This window comes from Neofelis nebulosa, chromosome 3, assembly GCF_028018385.1.
Source record: "Neofelis nebulosa isolate mNeoNeb1 chromosome 3, mNeoNeb1.pri, whole genome shotgun sequence".
NCBI lineage: Eukaryota > Metazoa > Chordata > Mammalia > Carnivora > Felidae > Neofelis > Neofelis nebulosa.
In genome coordinates this window covers 43986561-44008263 of record NC_080784.1, presented here as the reverse complement: position 1 = coordinate 44008263, position 21703 = coordinate 43986561, and the positions used below count along the sequence as shown (strand labels likewise).

The window sequence follows — 21703 nt, the reverse complement described above, 5'->3', positions numbered from 1 at the left end:
TTTTTTTTAATTTTTTGTTTTTCAGAGAGATAGAGCATGAGCCAGGGATGGGGCAGAGAGAGAGGGAGAGAGAGAATCCCAATCAGGTTCCTCATCAGCACAGAGCCCAGTGCAAGGTTTGATCCCATGAACCATGAGATCATGATCTGAGCAGAAATCAACAGTTGGATGGTTAATAAACTGAGCGACCCAGGAGCCCCTGTCTTTTCTATTGTTTTTTAAGCATATTTCATTTTTTCACTCATCTTTATTATTTACTTCCTTCTACTAACTTTAGACTTGATTTGCAATTGATTTCTAGTTTCATACTGTTGTGGTTGAAAAAGATGCTTGATATAATTTAAATCATCTTAAATTTATTGAGACTTATTTTGTAGCCTAACATCATCTATCCTGGAGAATGTCCTATATGTACTTGAAAAGAATGTGCACTCTGCCAATTTTGGATGGAAAGCTCTGTATATATCTATTAAGTTCATCTGCTTAATGAATCATTTATGGCCAATGTTTTGCTGTCTGGATGATCTGTCCACTGATATAAGTGGGGTGTTAAAGGCTCCTACTATTATTGTATTACTGTCAATTTCTCCCATTATGTATGCTAATATTTATGTATTTAAGTGCTTCTATGTTAAGTGCATAGCTATTTACAAGTATTACATCATCTTGTTCGATTGATCCCTTTATCATCATGTGATGACTGTTTTGTCTATTACAGTCTTTATTTTAAAGTCTATTTTGTCTGAGAGAAGTATGGCTACCCCAACTTTCTTTTAATTTCCATCTGCATGGGATATCTTTGTCCATCCCTTCCCTTTCACTCCATGTGTCTTTGGATCTGCATTGAGCCTACTGTAGGTAGTATATATGTAAATCTTGTTTTTATTTGTCCATTTAATTACTGTATACCTTTTGACTGGAGAATTTAGTCCATTTAGATATTTTATTGATAGATATGTACTTATTGCCATTATATTGTTTCTTATTGTTTTTGTAGTTCTGTTTCCTTCTTCTGTCTTCTGTTGGTATTTGGTGACTTAGTGTTGTATTTGTGTTCCTTTCTCTTTATTTTTTGTGTATCTATTATTGGTATTTTTTTGTGGTATTTTTTGTGAATCTTTTGAGATTCATATGTAACATCCTATGTATATTGCAGTCTATTTTAAGTTGATGGCTGAGGGCTGAAGTTCAAGTGTGTTCCAAAAATACTACATTTTTGCTCCCCCTGCATTTTGTTTTTGATATATTTTACATTTTATTTTGTATATAACTTGACTAATTATTATAGGTCTAGATGACTGTCTATATTTGTCTTTTAACACTCATACCAAATACATGGGTGGCTGACTTCCTGCCTTTACTATATGTTTACCTTGAGTGACACTGCTTTCATTCACAGTTTCATTTCTAGTTAAGGCCTCTTCTTTTTCCACTGAAAGAATCCTTTTAACATTTCTTGTGATATCTGTTTGGTGTTGATGAACTCCTTTAGTTTTGCTTGCCTGAGGAACTCCTCATCTCTCCTTTAACTCAAGTGATAATCTTGATAGGTACCGTATTTTTTATTATAAATATTCCTTTCATTACTGTGAATATATCATGCCACTCCCTTTTGAACTACAAAGTTTTTTCCAAAAAAAACCCTGATAATCAGAGGAAGGTTTCCTTATACATAACTGTTTTTCTCTTGCTGTTTTTAAGATTCTCAGTTTATCTTTATATGTTGGCACTATGATTATAATGGGTATTGCTCTCTTTGGGTCCATATTATTTGAGACTCTTGTTGCCTGGACTTGGATATCTGTCTCCTTCACCAGATTAGGTTAAATTTTCAGACATTATTTCTTCAGATGTATTTTCTGATCCTTTTCTTCTCTTCTACTTCTTTTTATTTAATGTTTATTTTATTTTGAAGGAGGGAGAGAGACAGAGCATGAGTGGGGGAGGGGCAGAGAGAGAGAGGGAGACACAGAATCCCAAGTGGGCTCCAGGCTCTGAGCTGTCAGAACAGAGACTAATGCAAGGCTCGAACTCACAAGCCATGAGATCATGACCTGAGCCGAAGTCAGACGCTTAACTGACTGAGCCACCCAGGTGCCCCTCTTCTACTTCTGAGGGTACCTATAAGTGCTAGTATGGCTGATGTTACCCTAGAGGTTCCTTAAAATAACTTCAATTTTTAAAATTATTTTTTTCTTTCTGCTTCTCTGATCAGGTGCTTTCCATTATCCAATCTTCCAGACTGCTTATCCATTCTTGTGCAACATCTAATCTGCTGTTGATTTCCTCTAGTGTGTTTTTTTTTATTTCAGTTATTGTATTCTTCAGCTTGATTGATTCTTTTTTATATTTTCTATGTATTTGTTGAAGTTCTCACTGTGATCCTCCATTCCTCTTCCAGTTTGGTGACCATCTTTATGACCATTCCTTTGAACTTTGCCTAGTGGACTGACTATCCATTTCACTTTTCTCAGGTATTGTCTTGTTCTTTCATTTGCAACCTCTAGCGCCTCATTTTGCCTCCTTCTGTTTATTTCTATGTACTAAGCAGTTATGTCTCCTGGTCTTGAAGGAGTGGCTTTATGCAGGTACTGTGGGGCTCAGTAGTGCAGACCCACCTGGACTGCCAAACCAAGTGCTCCAGGACTCTCTATGGGCTGTGTGCATGTTCCTGTTCTGGCTAGTCGATGACAGGTGGCCACCAGACTTGCTGGTGAGTGGGGCTGTCCCTCAGTGCACATGTATATGAGTGAGGTTCAGCTACAGACACATTGGTGTTTAGGGCTGGCCCTTAGCCCATCTGGGAGTCCTGGCCATGACTCTTAGAGGCATGCTGGTAAAGTGGCTGGCTTCCCAGTGTGGGGCCCTTGGGAGGGGCTCTGGTGGTGGCTTATAACACCCACTAGGTCTGGCAGGATGGGGGGCTGCTTGGGTGGCAGCTCTCGTACTGACCAAGGGTACACACCAAGAGTAGCGAAGGGGCACTGTATTGAATATTTGAAAGTTGCTAAGAGATTATATATTAAAAGTTCTTATTATAAGAAAAAAAAAGACTTGTTACTCCTAATGGTGACAAACGTTAACTGGTTTTCTGTCCCTTTGACTCCTCTCCTTCTGGGACCCCTATAATGTGAATATTGGTCTGCTGGATTTGTTTAGTAAGCCCCTTATTTAACTTCACATTTCAAAAATTATTTCTTTTTGTTGATCTGGCTATGAGTTCTACTACTTTGTTCGTGAGTTCATTGATCTTTTCTTGTGCTTCATCTAGTCTGCTTGTTAAATCCCTCTATTGAATTTTCAGTTCTGTTATTGTATTCTTCAGTTCTGTTTTATAATCTTAAGTTCTGTGACTTCTATTTGGTACTTTCTTCTATTTTATATCTCTGTTAATGTTCTCACCTTGTTCATTCATTCTTCTCCCAAGCTTGGTGAGCATCTTTATGACCATTACTTCAAACAAAATTTATTAGGTAGATTACTTATCGCTTTATTATTAAGTCTTTTTCTGATGTTTTGCCTTCTTTTGTTTGGAACAAATTCCTCTGTTTCTTGATTTTGTTTTATTCTCTGTCCACTGCTATGCATTAGATAAAACAGCCTTCTCTTCCAGTCTCAAAGGGGTGGCCTCATGTAGGAGATGAACCTTGCTATTCAGGCTTCTCCTAACTCTTGGTTGTCTCTCAAACTCTTGTGATTGTCCAAGCAGCCAATTTTAGTTTTTGGCTCCAAGTGGTTAAAGATGTACCAAGACCTTTAACTGTCCCAAAGGGGAGGATCTCAATAAGCACCTAGGCTCAGGGTGATTGGAAGCCAGACTCTCAAGCAACAGCTTTTAAAGTATAAAAATACACACAGTGCTATGGGGCTACAAACCTATACCTTGCTAGCCAACAGAGCAAGGAGATGCAGAGATGTATACTGTGCAACATTCTCAAAACTTGGGGTACCAGATGATTATAAAAGTTCATTTTGAGGTGCCTGGGTGGCTCAGTTGGTTAAGCGTCCAACTTCAGCTCAGGTCATGATCTCACAGTTCATGGATTCAAGCTCCACATCAGTGGGTTCGAGCCCCACATCTGTGCTGACAGCTTGGAGCCTGGAGCCTGCTTCAGATTCTGCCTTCCTCACTCTCTGCCCACCCCCCACTCACGCTCTGTCTCTCTCTGTCTCTCTCTCTCACAAAAATAAATAAACATTAAAACAAATTTTTTAAAAAGTTCCTTTCCTGAGATCCCAGAGATCTTCTGTGAGTCAGAGAAAGAGCACAAAATGGTACATACTAGACTCCATTTCCAGAGTGCACCTTAGTAGGACTCTAAAGGTGTCCCAAACCAGAAGCCTGCCCCTCAGGCAGAAGCTCCAGGGCAAGCAAATAGGCCATTTCACAGAAAGTTTGGTGTTATGTTTCAGTCTGCTGTCTGTGTATTGCCACAAAAGTAGCAGCTGGCCGAGAACCATCTCTTAATTTGTTATAGTTCCATGAGACCCAGGAATGCAAACCTTCCTGGACACCAGAGCTAGGTGATATGTCAGGCACCTCTACAAACTTCTCTATGGAAGAGATTGGCACTCCAGAGTACAACAGATGAAGACAGCCAAATTAGCACCTGCTGTCTTAAAAGTTGTGGTATCCAAGGACGATTCAAACCCTTTATTCCTCAGGGGAAAACTACTGGTTTCAGTTTTCTCCTGATTTGGGGTTGGCATGTGAGGGGTGGGAATTATAGAAAGATATAAGATTGTGCCTTAGCCTCCCCTACCCACTCTGATATGGGTTTTTTTTTCTCATTTGCCCAATATGTAGGAGTTCTTACTTAGTTTTTATATTTTTAAAGGAAAATGATCCATATGTAGTTATAGATTTGTTGTGTCTATAGGAGGACATGAGTTCAGATTATTCTTATGTTGCCATCTTGAACCAGAACCCCTGCAAAAAATTCTTGGCATCTCCTTTTCTCTCAATTTTAAGAAACTGCTATAGATTATTATGAGAATCATCATTTCCAAATATCACTATTTCTTGCTCCCTCTGATATATTTCATATTCATTTTATAAGATAATTTTTATTATCCATACTGCATGAACCAATTAAAAATATATTTCATTACATTTATCATAAGATCCTAATTTCCACATGATGATTGCATGATCATGCTCTTTTCTGTATCACATCCTGGACTTCTTTCCATGACTCATTATTTATCCTCATTGCATGTTACTTCTTTTTCCTTACGTCTAAAACATTCTTCCTTATAGTCCCAGCTATATTTTTTTCACTTTTATCCTCCCCCCCAACCTCCTTAACTTCAGTCTGTCAAGCTTTACAATCTTGTTGCTACCCAAGTATTAGTTCATTTACTTTCACTGAAACTTTTTCAATGAGCTCTTTAATAACCAGATTCATTCTCTTTCAGATCCCAACAAAATTATTTCCATAATTATTCCTAGACTACTTTATCAGAATGTTTCTTCTCCCCATACTTTCCCTATTCATTTTCTTCTTGGAACCTATCATAAACCGTTTAGATTTTGTTTGTTTTTATGTCTACTTTTTAATTTTCTATCCCTGATGGACTAATGTATTTAGGACTTATCTATCTTATTAACTATTTGTAAATCAAACTAACACAATAACCAGGACACAGTAGATGTTCATTAAAATTTTTTTTGGTGAATGAATAAATTTTACTCTAAGATTCTAGTAAGCCCCAGAAAGTCATCATCAACATCCACTTTCTCTCTATACTAGAGCGATTAAGCATAATTTCTATAATATCAAATGTCCACTTCCTTTAAGCATTAAATTAGCACATATTTGGTTAATAAGAAATATTCATAATCAGGTCATATTGAAAGAGATTGTACATTAAAGAATATTACAAACATTTCCCAAGGGAAGATATAGATTTGACAAAAATAAAACCTTACATTGCCTCAGGGTTCATTATGCATGTAGTTCCTGGACAGTAACAAGTGAGGATGTCATTATTATATGTTAATCCCAGATTAACTCCAAGCAACTGTGTCATAACAACTGAAAATGCCTCTAAAGTTATCATCTTTGGATACTAAATAGAAAAAAAAAAATCACAATTGTTGCCTAACTTGTTTATCTATTTTATCTTTTCAAGTAAATATAATGTATATAAGTTAAACTAGTATAACAAAGTTCATTATTTTCTTAAGAATATGGAAAAAATAGGCAAATTTTGTTATTATCTTTGAGTAATAGTATTTTTAGTCCAAATGGCATTGACAAATAACAAATAAGATTAATGCAATCTCATGTTTTAATGACATGCTACTGATTTAAATCTGAATTTTTTTAAGGGAAAATAATAAGCATTGCTTCTGTAACTATTACTTTTCATGTGAACAATTAGAAAAAAGTACACAGATTCTTAAGGGTTGGCTTGGCCATTAGTTTTGACTTCAGAAACAGTTTTAGGGAAGAAATCAAATTAACTTTCTTCTAAAGGCAGAATGTGCAAGCAGCATTTTTTTTTTTTTGTCTTAAAAACTAAAACTTGAGAAGTAGTGATGTCAGCAGCATGGAAATCCTTGGCAATCAATGATTTTTACATGATCTCTATAGTTTTGTCTTTTATAGAATGTCACAGAATAATAACAATATAATACAATATAATATAATATAATATAATATAATATAATATAAATATAATACAGGATATAACAGCACTTAGCCTTTTCTCCAAATGGCTTCTTTCATTAACCAGTATCCATTTAAGATTCCTTTATGTCTTCAAATGCCTTGTGACTCCCTTTTTATTTTTATTTTTTTTTTATTTTTATTTTTTTTTTTTTTCAACGTTTTTAATTTTTATTTTTGGGACAGAGAGAGACAGAGCATGAACGGGGGAGGGGCAGAGAGAGGGAGACACAGAATCGGAAACAGGCTCCAGGCTCCGAGCCATCAGCCCAGAGCCTGACGCGGGGCTCGAACTCACGGACTGCGAGATCGTGACCTGGCTGAAGTCGGACGCTTAACCGACTGCGCCACCCAGGCGCCCCGTGACTCCCTTTTTAAATAACTGAATAATATTCCTTTATATGTATTTATTCCAGTTTTTTTATCCATTCACTTATTAAAGGATACCTTGGTTCCTTCTAATTTTTGCCAATTGTGAATAAAGTTGCCATAAATATTCATGTACATGATCTTGTGTGGATATAAGAAGTTTTATACTCATTTGGGTAACTGCCAAAGAGGACAGTTGCTGGATCATATGGTAAGAGTAAGAAATTGCCAAACTGTCTTCCACAGTGGCTGTACCAGTTTGCATTCCTATGATCATGAATGAGAGTTTCTGTTGCTCCACATCCTTATGTGTTTGGTGTAACCAGTGTTTTTGACTTCCAGTACAAAGCTGAAAAGGACTGGGAAGTTACATTGTTCTTGCCTTGTTCCTGATCTCACTGGGAAAGCATTTAGTTTCTCACAATTAAGGTGTTAGCTGTAGGTCTTTTCTAGATGTCTCAAGTTAAGGAAGTTCCCTTCTAGACTTGGTTTTCTAAAATTTTGTCACAAATGGTGTTGGGATTTGTCAAATTCTTTTTCTGCATCTATTGACATGATCAAAGAAGTTTTCTAGTTTAGTCTAAGGATGGAATTGGTTAAATTAAATGATTAACTAGCCTTACATACCTGAATAAATTCTGAGTGTAGGTGTCAACAAGGAAATTTAAACTATTCTAAAAAGAAATTCTAGAGCGGAAAAATGCAATAAATGAGCTTAAAAATCCACTGGAGGTATTCAAAATTAGATTTGATCAGGCAGAAGAAAGAATCAGATCTGAAGACTGATCATTTGAAATCATCCAGTCAGAGAAGTAAAAAGAAAAAAAGAATGAAGAAGATAGAAAGAACCTATTGACATGAACAAGCAGATCAATGTATGCATTATGGGGATCTCAGAAGGAGAAAAAAGAAAGAAAGGGACAGAGAGTTTATTTGGAGACATAGTGACCATAAACTTCAGAAATCTGAGTGAACTGCTCAACAAACTCCAACTAGGATAAATCCAAAGAGACCCACAAATTTCCCATTATAATCAAACTGCCATAAGGTAAAGGTGAGGAGAGAATCTTGAAAGAAGCAAGACAAAAATAACTTGTCATATATAAGGGAACTCCCATAAGATTACCAGTAGACTTCTCAGCAGAAATTTTACAGGCCATAAGGGATTAGGATGAATACATTCAAACTGCTGAAAGAAAGAAACTGTCAACCAAAATTATTGTACCAGGAAAACCATAGTTTAAAATATAATGAAGACATTAAGACTTTTCCAGAAAAATAAAAGCCGAGGTAATGAACAAAAGTTAATTACCACTAGACTTGATCTATAAGAAATGCTAAAGGGAGGCTGTCATGTTGAAACTAAAGGATGCTGGTTAGCAATATAAAGCCAAAAGAAAATTATAAAGTTCTCTAATAAAGATAAATACATGGACAAATACAGTAACATATATTATTGTAATTTTAGTGGGTAAGTTCACTTTTAATTATTGTATAGAATTGGAAGGACAAATACAAAAACAAAACAAAACAAAACAAAAAACCCTATAATCTATGTAATAACATAAAATGAGAAATAGAGCTGTAAAGGAGTAATGTTTTTGTATGCAATTGAAGTTAAGATGTTATCAGTTTAAAATACTATTAATGTTAATATATTTTAAGTAATTAAAATTGTGATTAAAAATAAAATATGTACACAATATACACAAAATGAAAACAGAAGGGAACCAGAGCATGTCACAATAAAAAAAAAAAAAAAATCAGTGGAACACAAACGAAAGCATTAAGAGAGAGGAAGGGACAAAAATGTTACAGGATATAAAGAATAAAATTAGCAAAATGGCAATAGTAAGCTTTTCATATAAGAAATTAATTTAAATTTGAATAAATTAAACTCCCTAATAAAAATATACAGTATTTAATATACAATACAAATAAAAATATACATTAATAAAAATATACAGTAATAAAAATATACAGTATTCAATATACAATACAAATATATCAAACAAAATAGACTTTAAATCAAAAACTATTAAAAGGGAATAATAAAAGGGTCAATTAACCAAGAATATATAATAATTATACTTATGCACCAAACATCAGAGCTCCTAAATATATGAAGCAAGTTTTGAAACCATACTCATATCAAACAAAATAGACTTTAAATCAAAAACTATTAAAAGGGATTAATAAAAGTGTCAATTAACCAAGAATATATAGTAATTATACTTATGCACCAAACATCAGAGCTCCTAAATATATGAAGCAAGTTTTGAAAGAATTGAAGGGATGAACAGAAACATAATATCAAAAGACTATAGTACCTCACTTTTAATAATGGATAGAAAACTTAGACAAAAGATAATTAAATAAAGGACTTGACAACAGTATAGACCAGCTGGACCTAATAAAAATATACAGAACATCCCACCTAACAAGAGTGGAATACACATCTTTCTCAAGTGAACATAGAATATTCTGGGGGATAGACTACTTGTCATACTACAAAACAAGTTAACTTTAAAAATATTGAAATTATACAAAGTATCTTTTCTGATCCCTATGGATTGAAACAAGAGAATAACAAGTGAAAGAAAACTTGAAAGTCCCCTGATCTGTGAAACTTCAACAACAGACTCAAACACCACTAAGTCCAAGTTAGAAGTCACAAAAGAAATGAGAAAATACATTGAGATAAAAAGAAAATGAAAACACAACATATCCAAACTTACAGGATCCAGTAAAAGATATGCTAAGAGGCATGCTTATAGCTGTATACACATACATTTAAAAAGAAAAACAAGGACGCCTGGGTGGCTCAGTCGGTTAAGCCTCCGACTTCAGCTCAGGTCACGCACGATCTCGCGGTCCGTGAGTTTGAGCCCCGCGTCGGGCTCTGGGCTGATGGCTCGGAGCCTGGAGCCTGTTTCCGATTCTGTGTCTCCCTCTCTCTCTGCCCCTCCCCCATTCATGCTTTGTCTCTCTCTGTCTCAAAAATAAAAATAAACTTTAAAAAAAGAAAAATAAAAAAAAAAGAAAAAGAAAAACAGATGTCATAACAACAGCATAATTTCACCACTCAAGAAATTAGAAAAAATGAACCCTAGCAAAAAGAAGGAAATGAATAATACAGATTAAAGCAGAGAAAGAACAGAAAAACAATAGAAAAAATTCAATAAAACAAATAGTTGGTTCTTTTAAAAGATCAACAAAATTGGCATATTCTTAGCTAGATTAACTAAGAGATAGTACTCAAATGCTTAAAATAAGAAATAAAAGAGGGGGCACCTGGGTGGCTCAGTGGGTTGAGTGTCCAACTCCTCATTTTCACTCAGGTCATGATCTCACAGTTTGTGGGATTGAGCCCCACCTTGGGCTCTGGGCTGACAGAGCAGAGCCTGCTTGGGATCTTCTCTCTCCCTCTCTCCCTGCCCCTCCCCAACTCATGCACACATGCCAGCACATGTGCGTGCACACTCTCTCTCTCTCAAAATAAATAATTAAACTTAACAAAAAGAAATAAAAGACATTGTAAGTGACGTCACAGAATTAAAAAAAAATGTAAGAGAATACTTAGTAATCCAATAAACTGGATAAGCAAGAAAAAAAGGCTAAACTCCTAGAAACATACAATCTTTCAAGACTCACTCATGAAGAAATAAAATAATAACTACTAAGGAGATTGAAATAATGGTAAAAATAGTAAAAACACCTCCCAACAAAGAAAAGCCCAGGACTTGATGGTTTTACTGGTAAATTCTACATTAAACATTAAACAAAAAATTAATACCAATCCTCCTCAAATTCTTCCAAAGAATTAAAGGAGAAGGAACACTCCTAAATTCATTCTGTGAAATCATTCTATGATTACCCTGACACAAAAACTCAACAAGAAAACTATAGAGCAATATCCCTAATGAATATTGATATAAAAATCCTCAACCAAATACTAGCAAACTGAATGGAATAGCATATTAAAAAGATTCTACACCATGAGTGAGTGGTATTTATATCCGGAATGTGAGGAACATTTAACATTTGAATAGCTATCAATGTAAAACCCCATTTTTGAAGAATGAAGAAAAAATACCGTATGATAATCTCTATGCTGAAAATGGATTTCACAAGATTCAACATCTTTTTATAATTAAAAACACTCAACAAACTAGGAATATAAGAAAACTACCTCGACATAATCAAGGACATGTAGAAAAGCCCACAGCTAATGTCACACATGCTGGTGAAATCCTGACAATTTTACCTCTAAGATCAAGAACTAGATGGAATACTTCACTCGCCACTTCTATTTAACATAGTATAGAAAGACCTAGCCAGAGCAATTAAGCAATAAAATAAATAAAAGGCTTATAGTTTGGAAAGAAAGAAGCAAAATTATCTCTGTTCGCAAATGACATGATCCATATGTAGACATATATATATCACTGGAATAGATTAAAGAGCCTAGAAATAAACCCTTGCATATGATTAAATGATCTATAAAAAGGTGCCAATATGACACAATGGGAAAGGACAGTCTGTTCAACAAGTATACTCAAGGGAGAAAATACAGCTTTTTCAATAAATGGTGATGGGAACATTGGATATCCACATAACAAAAGAATAAAGTTGGACCCACATATTTTACCATATATAAAAATTAATTCAAAATGGCTTAAAAATCTAAATGTAAGACTCAAAATTATAAAACTTTTAAAAGAAAACAGGAAAAAACTTCATGACATTAGGTTTGACAATTATTTCTTAGATATGATACCAAAAGCACAGGCAACAAAAGTAAAAGTGGACAAATGGGACTACACCAAACATAAAACTTTTGTGCTTCAAAGGACATGATCAACAAAGTATAAAGGCAACCTACAAAATGGGGGAAAATTTTGCAAATCGTATAGCTGATGAGAGACTAACATCCAAAATATAAAGAACTCATACAATCCAAAAACAAACAAACAAAAAAAACCTCAAAGCCATTAAAAAATGGGCTAAGGACTTGAATAGACATTTCTGCAGGGAAGATTTCACAAGATCACAAGGTATATGAAAAGATCCTCAATATTACTAATAATCATGGAAACGTAGATCAAAACCACAGTAAGATATCACCACATACGCAATAGGATGGTTACTGTAAAATAAAGCAACTGCAGAAAGTAACAGGTGTTGGTGAGGTTGTGATGGATATAATGTGAACTGCTGGTGGGATTATCAAATGGTGCAACCATTCTCAAAATTAGTATGATCATTCCTCAAAATATTAAAGATGACCCAGCAAACCTACCTCTGTGTGTGTGTGTGTGTGTGTGTGTGTGTGTGTATATATATATACACAAATATATATATTTATATATATATATTCCATATATTCCATATATATATTTTATATATATATATATTCCAAATATATATATATATATAAATAAAATATATATATATACACATATACCCAAAATAACTGGAATCAGCATTTCAAAGAGATATCTGCACTCCTACATTTACTACAGCATTATTTATGATAGCCAAGGTATTAAAAACAACTTAGGTGTTCATTGACATGTTAATGGAAAAAATAAAATGTCACCTATACAGACACACATAATGGAATGTTATTCAGCCTTAAGAAGAATGAAATCCTGCTATATGCAACGGCATGTATGAACCTAGACTGTACTATAATAAGAGAAGTAAGCCAGACACGTGAAGACAAAAATTGTATGTTCACCATTATATAGGGAATCCAAAAATGTCATACTCACAGAAGCAGGTAAATAGAATGGTAGATGCCAGGGGCTAGAGGGCTTGGAAAATGGGGCCATGTTGGTGAAAAGGCACAAAGCTATAGTTATGCAAGATGAGGAGTTCTTGAGATCTGTCTCACAATGATGGAACATCATAAGCACTACTGAACTATATGCTTAAAATAGCTAAGATGGTAAATTTCACATTCTGTGTATTTTACCACACACAAAAATTTTAAAATTATAATATTTGACTTTCAAAATCCAAATAAAATGTATTTCATAAAAATGTGTCAAAACAGCATGGTAGATACACTATATGTATGCTTGTTCCCTGAAATAGATATTAACTTCAAAAGGTGATATAATTACTAAAGAAATGGAGATAAAATGCATACCAGAGCAATTCCTGCAGCAAACTTTGGATTGCATGCCATTCCATGATATGTTGCTCCTACATAATTAGGATGGTCTCTATAACTAAATAACAAAATTTTTTCTTGTAAATAAACATACTTTATTAATAACTTAATGACATTTTAAGAATTGGATTCCTCAGTAAAGCTGTTTTTTGAAACTTGAGTATTACATATTGAATCTAATGTTTTCAATCATTTTGTATTTGATTTCCCACAGTTTCTAAAAGTTAAGTTCTAAAGTCTACTTTAATGTCATATGATACACAGCCCAAAACCCAGCAGTGCCTACCCTTCTGAAAAATTAATCATCACTCTTGCCACCACTGGATGGATATAATTCTAAGATGTACAAGTCAGGATAGTTTACTGCCATGATTTGCATTAATTGATTCTGTAAAGTGTATAAAAAAGGATGGATTGGAGGACAGGGAGAGAAAAGACAATATGAGGTAGACTCATATTGAGAGAGAGGATACAGAAAGCATCCTCACACATTTCAGTCCCATTAATGTTGTTCCCGAGTCCCCAGACCTGACCTTAATGCAGTAGGAGACACCAATAGATTTATAAATGTATTCCATATTGCTTAAGACCTTCTGAATTATGTTCTTATTTTTCCATGTAAATTCATCAAATTAGTAAAGCAAACATCTATATGAAGGCTTTTGAAAGCTATAGTACAAATAGTTATATATCTATACCTTAGGTTATTATACAAATACTAGAAGGTAACCATATTACTATTTTAATGTTTTTATTTTAACCAGTTTTATATGCAACTATTGCATTCTGTTAACTAATTTATATTTTATTTAATATTAAAGTGATAGTTTCAATTATTTAACTCTGAGAAAATCTTTAAAACCCTTGAGGCCCATGTTTATCCCAAGGCTTTCTGAATTTTCTTTTTTTTTTTTTAATTTTTTTTTAACATTTATTTATTTTTGAGACAGAGAGAGACAGAGCATGAGCGGGGGAGGGGCAGAGAGAGAGGGAGACACAGAATCGGAAGCAGGTTCCAGGCTCTGAGCCATCAGCCCAGAGCCCGAGGCGGGGCTCAAACTCACGGACCGTGAGATCCTGACCTGAGCTGAAGTCAGATGCTCAACTGACTGAGCCACCCAGGCGCCCCGGCTTTCTGAATTTTCAAATTTAATACACTTCCATGGGTAAATAGTCCCCTCTGAGAATAATGGCCTGCTATGACTTAGGGTCCTACATTGTTATTAGATTTTATATTTTGCATTTTGCTAACACAGTATGCATATGATTTTTGAGGTGTCTTGTCATAACCCATAACACATTTTGCATATAATTCCGATTACTAACATATGAGGTAATTTTATAAATTCTATATCAATGCAAATAATGCACTTACATTAATAAGTATGCCATATCACGAGACCTTTGAAATAAACTTTTTTCTTTCCATGACACAAATCTTTGTAGTACTTCATCAGCATCTCCATTAGTTGAAATCTTATTTTGATCTGACCAGAGCTCCAAAGAAGTTAGCTTAACAGTGACTTTAAGCTGGGAAAACATCTAAAAATAAAAGTTACACCACATACAGGTGTTAAGTAGTCATAAGCATTACATTACATCTCTATACATAATGCTAATATATTCACTTCACTCATTTTTGGAGATGAGATTCATCAGTGCATAAAACTAGTTGTTAAGAATATATTTTATAAAATTGTAAATACTATTTATACAAACAATGTTATTCCATTAATAGGAATGTTTAGTATTTAAATGAAACATACTTACAGCATTGATAAGACCAAAGATATGGACAACTTTCTCAACTGTACCTGGCACTTCAGAGCCCATATAATCAAACTGAAAGACAAATTTTGTTCACTATTAAAAATTACTAAACCAGCACGTTTTAAATGGATATAAGTGTCAAAATAATGCAGTGCTCAGTGAAAGGAAAAAAAGCAGAATTAAGTGCTTAGTAAGTTTTAGGCTTAAACCTAGGGAGCTTATGCATTAATAATAATAAAATGAGAAGTTTGTGATTATCTTCTTCCTTACACATACAGAAATTAAGGGCTGAAAGTTAAAGTTCCAAGATTGTATGACTACTAACAATAGGAACCAGGACTCAAATCTCTTAACTAAAATGTTAAGTCATTTTTATCTGATATAGTATGCTGCCACCACCATTTTCTTCAACACAGTAAGAAAGCATGACTATATACCCCATATAAACAATGTACCATAATAATAAAAATACTCAAGAAATTGTCCTCATTCAAAGAAACAAAAATCACATATTACCTCTGAAATGCTTTAATTATATGTATATGCACATACTTAGTAGACTGAATAAAAAGTATTTTAATGATGTTATTTTTACCTACATGAATAACTCGATTGTGGTTATATAAGATAATGATCTTATTCTAGGTAAATGAACACTGAAAAAAAGTTTCATGATGCAATTTACAACATACTTTTAAATACAGCACAAGTGATAATGGGATACAATCAATGGGATACAATAAATCTGAGTAAATAGAGTATAGGTATTTTTTGTATTACTCTTATTCTTGCAACTTTTTGGAAAATTTAAAAATATTTCAAAATAAAATATTTAAAGAGTTGAAGTAAAATAAAAATAATTGCAGATGAACAAAATCTGAAGCAAATTCATCAACAGGCTAAACAGAAATGTCAGCAGCGGAGACCTATAAGAAGGAACAAAGAGTTTTGAAAATGGTAAACATGGGGGGAAAATGAAATTCTTTTTTCATTTCCTTCATTTCCTTAAACAATTGAATATTTAAAAGAATAAACTATTGTGTAGTTTAGAACACATGGCAAAGTAAAATATATTACAATAACATCACATAGGGTTATTTTTACAATCATTTTCATTAATTTTTTAAGTGTAGTTGACACAGACTGTTACATTAGTTTCAGGTGTACAACATATTAATTCCACAAGGGTAAACATTACCCTAAGCTCATCATAAGTGTAGCTATAATCTGTCACCATACAAAGCTATTACAACATCATTGACTTTATTCCTAACGCTATGCTGTGCCTTTTATTCTCATAACACTCATTCCGTATCTAGAAGACTGTATCTCCCATTCTCCTTTACCTATTTTACCTATCCCCCACTCCCTCTATTCTGGCAATCATCAGCTTGCTCTCATTGTTCATGTGTTGAATTCTTCTTTTTATTTATTTTTATAGATTCCACATATGAATAAAATCATATGGTATTTTTTTCCCAGTCTGACTTACTTCATTTAGCATAATAGCCTCTTGGTCCATCCATTATGTCACAAAGAGCATGACCTCATTATTTTTTAAGGCTTTACAATGAAACCACAAAAGATCCCAAATAGCCAAAGCAATGTGGAAAAAGAAGAACAAAGCTGGAGGTAACACAGTTTCATATTTCAAGATATATATGTTATAAAGCCGTAGTAATCAAAACAGCATGTTCCTGGCACAAAAATAGGCACATAGATCAATGGAACAGAATGGAGAGCCCAGAAATAAACCCACAATTATATGGTTAATTAATCAATGACAACAGAAGCAAGAATGCACAATGGGGAAAAGACAATCTCTTCAATAAATGATGCCGCAAAAAACAGACAGCTATGTGTAAAAGGATAAAACTGGACCACTTTCTAAACACTATACACAAAAATAAACTCAAAACAGATTAAAGACGTAAACGTAAGCCTTGAAACCATAAAAATCCTGGAAGACAACACAGGCAGCAATTTCTCCGTCATTGGCTGTAGCAACATTTTTCTAGATAGGTCTCTTGAGGCAAGGGAGACAAAAGCAAAAATAAACTATTGAAACTATATCAAAATAAAAAGCTTTTGCATAAAGAAATCATCAACAAAACAAAAAAGCAACATACTGAACACAAGTAGATATCCACAAATGTTATATCTGTTAAGGGGATAATATCCACATAACTTTATTTTTATAAACCTCTTACATTATATGTGAATTGGTATAACATTAATTCTAGATTGTGACAAGAATGTTAATTGGAACCACTCAAGAAACCAATGGGGTAAGATGTGAGAGATAAAAAGGTACAGCAGCAAAATATAATATAGGAGATAAAGATAAAAGCTAAAAAATACGCCATTAACCCAAGGGTAGCAAAGGAGGAACAGAGGAGCAAATAATAAGACAAACAATACTAATAGGATAGTAGTACTTAACCTACACCCACAGTATTAGTACTTTTGATAAAAACTTAAATCAACTAAACGTATAGTGAAAAGGCAGGGATTATCTAAAAAAATCAGTTTACAAAGTCATACTTCAAAATTTAAGACAGATAAACTGAATATAAAAAAAGAGGGAATACTATTCATAGGATATTATAAAGAACTCTGGAGTTCTTTATTGTTGTTTTTGCATGATGACATTTACATTGAAAATTCCTTCTGTTGTTATTGGAATGGTAAGAAGGTATCCAGCTAAGTGGAGAGAGAAAAGTAGGCTGTCTATATTTAATATTAGCAACCTCATCGGGACAGCTATGACAAAACATGATTCCAATGCTTATGATACTGGTTTTAGGACAAATAGTATTATTCCCTATGTAACAATAACAAAAATCTAAATCTAAATGCCCCCAAAGGGCATTAGCCAGTAAAATACATTAAATTATATTAAATATATTAATCAGATACTATGTAAATGTTAAAATTAAATTAATATATTTAATATGTGGAAAAACAAAATAACTTACAAAATAGCATATATAAGACAAAGGTATAAGAACATATATATACATGTATGTATATTAAAAACAGAAAATGTGCATAAAATTTATCTCCTGGTAATAAAATTATATGTGCTTTTCTCTTTATTATTTTGTCTGCCTATTCTTTCCTATTATTTTTATAAAAATTATTTAAAGATCTAAATATTGCCTTTATCAACAAGATCTAATTTTCAACATTATGGCACTTGATAAACCTTATATAAAAATATCAGTGATAATGAAAAAATAAGATTTCTTAGTTGCCACCCATAATGGCTTTGCTGATTATATAAATAAAAATTTCCCTAAATAAATGAATATTCCAATGGATAATTCTTCCCATTTTTAGAATATAGAATGTCTGCCAGAGAATCCAAGAAATTGTAAAGCATAAAATAATCTTATAAAAGATAATTTTTAATAACAGGGATCTCCCATTTATAATAAACTAAACAGCTTATTTTAAAATGAAAATTAATATATGGAAGAGTTTCATCACAATTTGGAGTGGATCCAGAAGTATATGCAGCTAGTTATAATCGAATAGGTTATAGTGTAGTAGAACACTTCCATACATACAAATTATACATTATTGCTAGAATTCTATATTTGTAAGTTAACACTGTAAATATTAGTCCCCCATGTTAATCCAAAGGCAACTGACATTTATGTCCTGCTACACTGAGATACGTATTTCAAAGAGTAAAATATATCTGTATTTAAGACAAGGAGAATTTTCTTTTTCACATTCCCATTAAATATAAACACAAAACAAAGCTATTATATATCAATAATGCATACCAAGGCTTTATCCATAATGATTTGTATTTTCAGAAATCTGTTCAATAATGCATCTGAATCTTTCTGCAAAACAGAGGACATGAATTAAATAAAACATGAAAATAAATAAAAAATTTTATTAAAAAATATATTGTTATTATCGTGCACATTATATATGTATCTATATACACATGGAGAGAGAAAGAAAGAAAGAAGAAAGAAAGAAAGAAAGAAAGAAAGAAAGAAAGAAAGAAAGAAAGAAAAAGAAAGAAAGAAAAAGAAAGAAAGAAAGAAAGAAAGAAAGAAAGAAAGAAAGAAAGAAAAAGAAAGAAAGAAAGAGACTACATATACATAAAGATATAGATATTGGTAATAGGAAAATAAGACAATGGAGGCCATTGAATAAAAAGCAGGTGACATTCCAAACACAAATTTTAGGAATAAAACGAAAGCTTTTATCTTATATTCTTTATAATTAAGATCCTCATGATGGACAACCCATGTTTCCCTTCACTCTAAACCTTTGTCTTAGACCCTCCTCAATCCTTCAAGCTAAATAAACTCCCATCATCTTTCCCCAAAACACTGCCTTTAATTATTCATTATTTTTGTACATTTAACTAATTATGTTAGCTTTATCAATTGATATTAATGTATACACCACCCATGTATCCATTTCTATAAATAAAATAAAAAATGTTTCCATCAGAGCCCCATATGGCTCAAGGCAATCAATGATCTGCTTTCTCTCACCATAGGGTAGAATAATCTATTCTAGAATTTCATAAAACTGGAATCATATGTCACATACTTTTTTACATCTGGCTTCTTTCACTCAGCATTTATCCATTATGTTGTGATTATTAACGCATTAGTGTTTATTAAAATAGTATGCCATTTTAGAAATATATCCCAATTTGTTAATACATTTACCTGTTGATGATCACTTGGATTATTTAGACATTTTAGCTATTATATATAAAGCTGCTATGAATATCCATATGGAGGTCTTTGTGCAAGTATGTTCTTTACTTTTTCTCAGAAAATCTTAAAAGTGGAATACCTAAGTCATATGGTAAGTGTGGATGTATAATATAATGCCAAAGTGCCAGATTGCTTTCTAAAGCAGTTTGATTATTCTGTATTTTATCAAGAACTAAAAAAGAGTGCCAATTACTCCACATTTTTGCCAGTATTTGATATTATCCATCTTCTTCATTGTATTCATTCCTGTTGGTCTATACTGAAATCTCATTTATGTTTTAATTTGCAATTCCCTGATGTTGAATGATACTGACCATCTTTCACAGGCTTACTGCTCATTAATTTAGTTTCACCTAAATTCCCTACCAGAAATTTTATGTTTAGCTTTGACTTTTAATTAAGTCTATGCTTTAATTCAATTTTTCTGAATAGGGGCCAAAATTCATTTTATTTCATGTGAATATCCAGTCTTTTAGCACTGCTTGTTGGAGGGAGTATTCTTTATTTTTCAGAGTCCTTACCACCCTTGTGGAAAATCAATCAGCCAATAGCATGTGGGTCTATTTCTGATCTATTCTGATCTACTGATCTATATACCTACATTTATATCACTAACACAATATGCACCTCTATACCAGGGGTCAGCAAACTATGGCCCGAGATACAGCCACCTGTTTTACAAAAAAATATGTATGTTTTATTGTAACCTAGGCATACCCATTTGTTTATATATCCTCTATAGACGCTGTTTTCTTGCTAAAACGCTCAGTGTTATAACTTGCAACAAACCATCTTCCCCACAAACCTAACACATTTACACTCTGGCCCTTTAAGAAAAAGTAATGTTAAGTCTTTCATCTTGTTCTGTTTAAAACTGTGTGATTATTCTAGGTTACTTGTAATCTCTTCTTATGCATTTGAGAACCAATTTCCACAAAAATGTTTTCTGAAATTTTGATTGGGATTACACTGAATTTACAGATCAATTTGAAGAAAATAAACAACAACATCAATTTCTTTCTTTCCTGTGACTTTGCTAGACTCTCTTTTTTAAAAAAGTTTACTTATTTATTATGAGAGACAGCGCATGCACACACAGGCACATGAGTGGGGGAGGGGCAGAGAGAGGGAGAAAGAGTCCCAAGCAGGCTTCGCACTGTCAGTGCAGAGCCCAATGTGGGGCCTGAACTCAAGAACCATGAGATCATGACCTGAGCCAAAATCAAGAGTCGGGCGATCAACTAACTGAGCCACGCAGGCGCTCCCAGACTCTCTTATTAGTCCTGATAGCTTTGGTGGAGATTCTTTAGTATTTTCTATGTATGGAGTTAAGTCACTTAAAAAAAGAGAATTTTTTTTTCTTTCAAAAACGTATGTCCTTTATCATTCTTTCTCCTGTTGCACTCTCTAGTAACTCTAGGGAAAAAAGTGGCTGGAAATAGTGAGGGCAGACAGTCTCGCATTATTCCTAATCTTATAGGCTGTTTTAGTCAGTTCAGGTTCTTAACAAATATACCAGAGGAGGTTGCTTAAACAACAAACACTCTTCCTAGCTTGCAGATAGCTGTCTTCCTATTGTTTGCTCATGTGAGGGGGCACAAACAGATCAAGGAAGTTTTCTACTCCCTAGTTTATCATGAATGGGTGTTGAATTTGGCCAAATGATATTTCTGGAACTACTGATACCGTCCTGTGGTTTTCTACATAAATCTGTTAAATTGTTTCATTCTTGTATTGCTGTACTGATTTAAGCCATATTTCCTCAAAGTCACATAGATATTATAGTCTTAAAATTCTTGAAAAAGTATGAATGCTTTTATACTATAATGGCAACTTGACTAGACAAAAATTGTTGGGATTTTTATACCTTCCAGAGAAGTCACTCTATACATCCTAGATATACACTGCACTATCTTATAAGCACTTCATTTGGCTAAGGCTAAAGTCAGTCT

General features: G+C 33.4%; 1 protein-coding gene across 1 annotated transcript in view; it reads right to left on the bottom strand.

Annotated features, from left to right (window-relative positions):
- The window catches only part of LOC131506707 (A disintegrin and metallopeptidase domain 3-like), a 113510-nt gene that overhangs the window by 54103 nt on the left and 37704 nt on the right, over positions 1-21703 (bottom strand). The window contains 5 exon segments of the mRNA XM_058720593.1: positions 5933-6072; positions 13201-13282; positions 14600-14766; positions 14995-15066; positions 18789-18851. Of these exon segments, the coding sequence (XP_058576576.1) occupies positions 5933-6072; positions 13201-13282; positions 14600-14766; positions 14995-15066; positions 18789-18851 (524 nt within the window).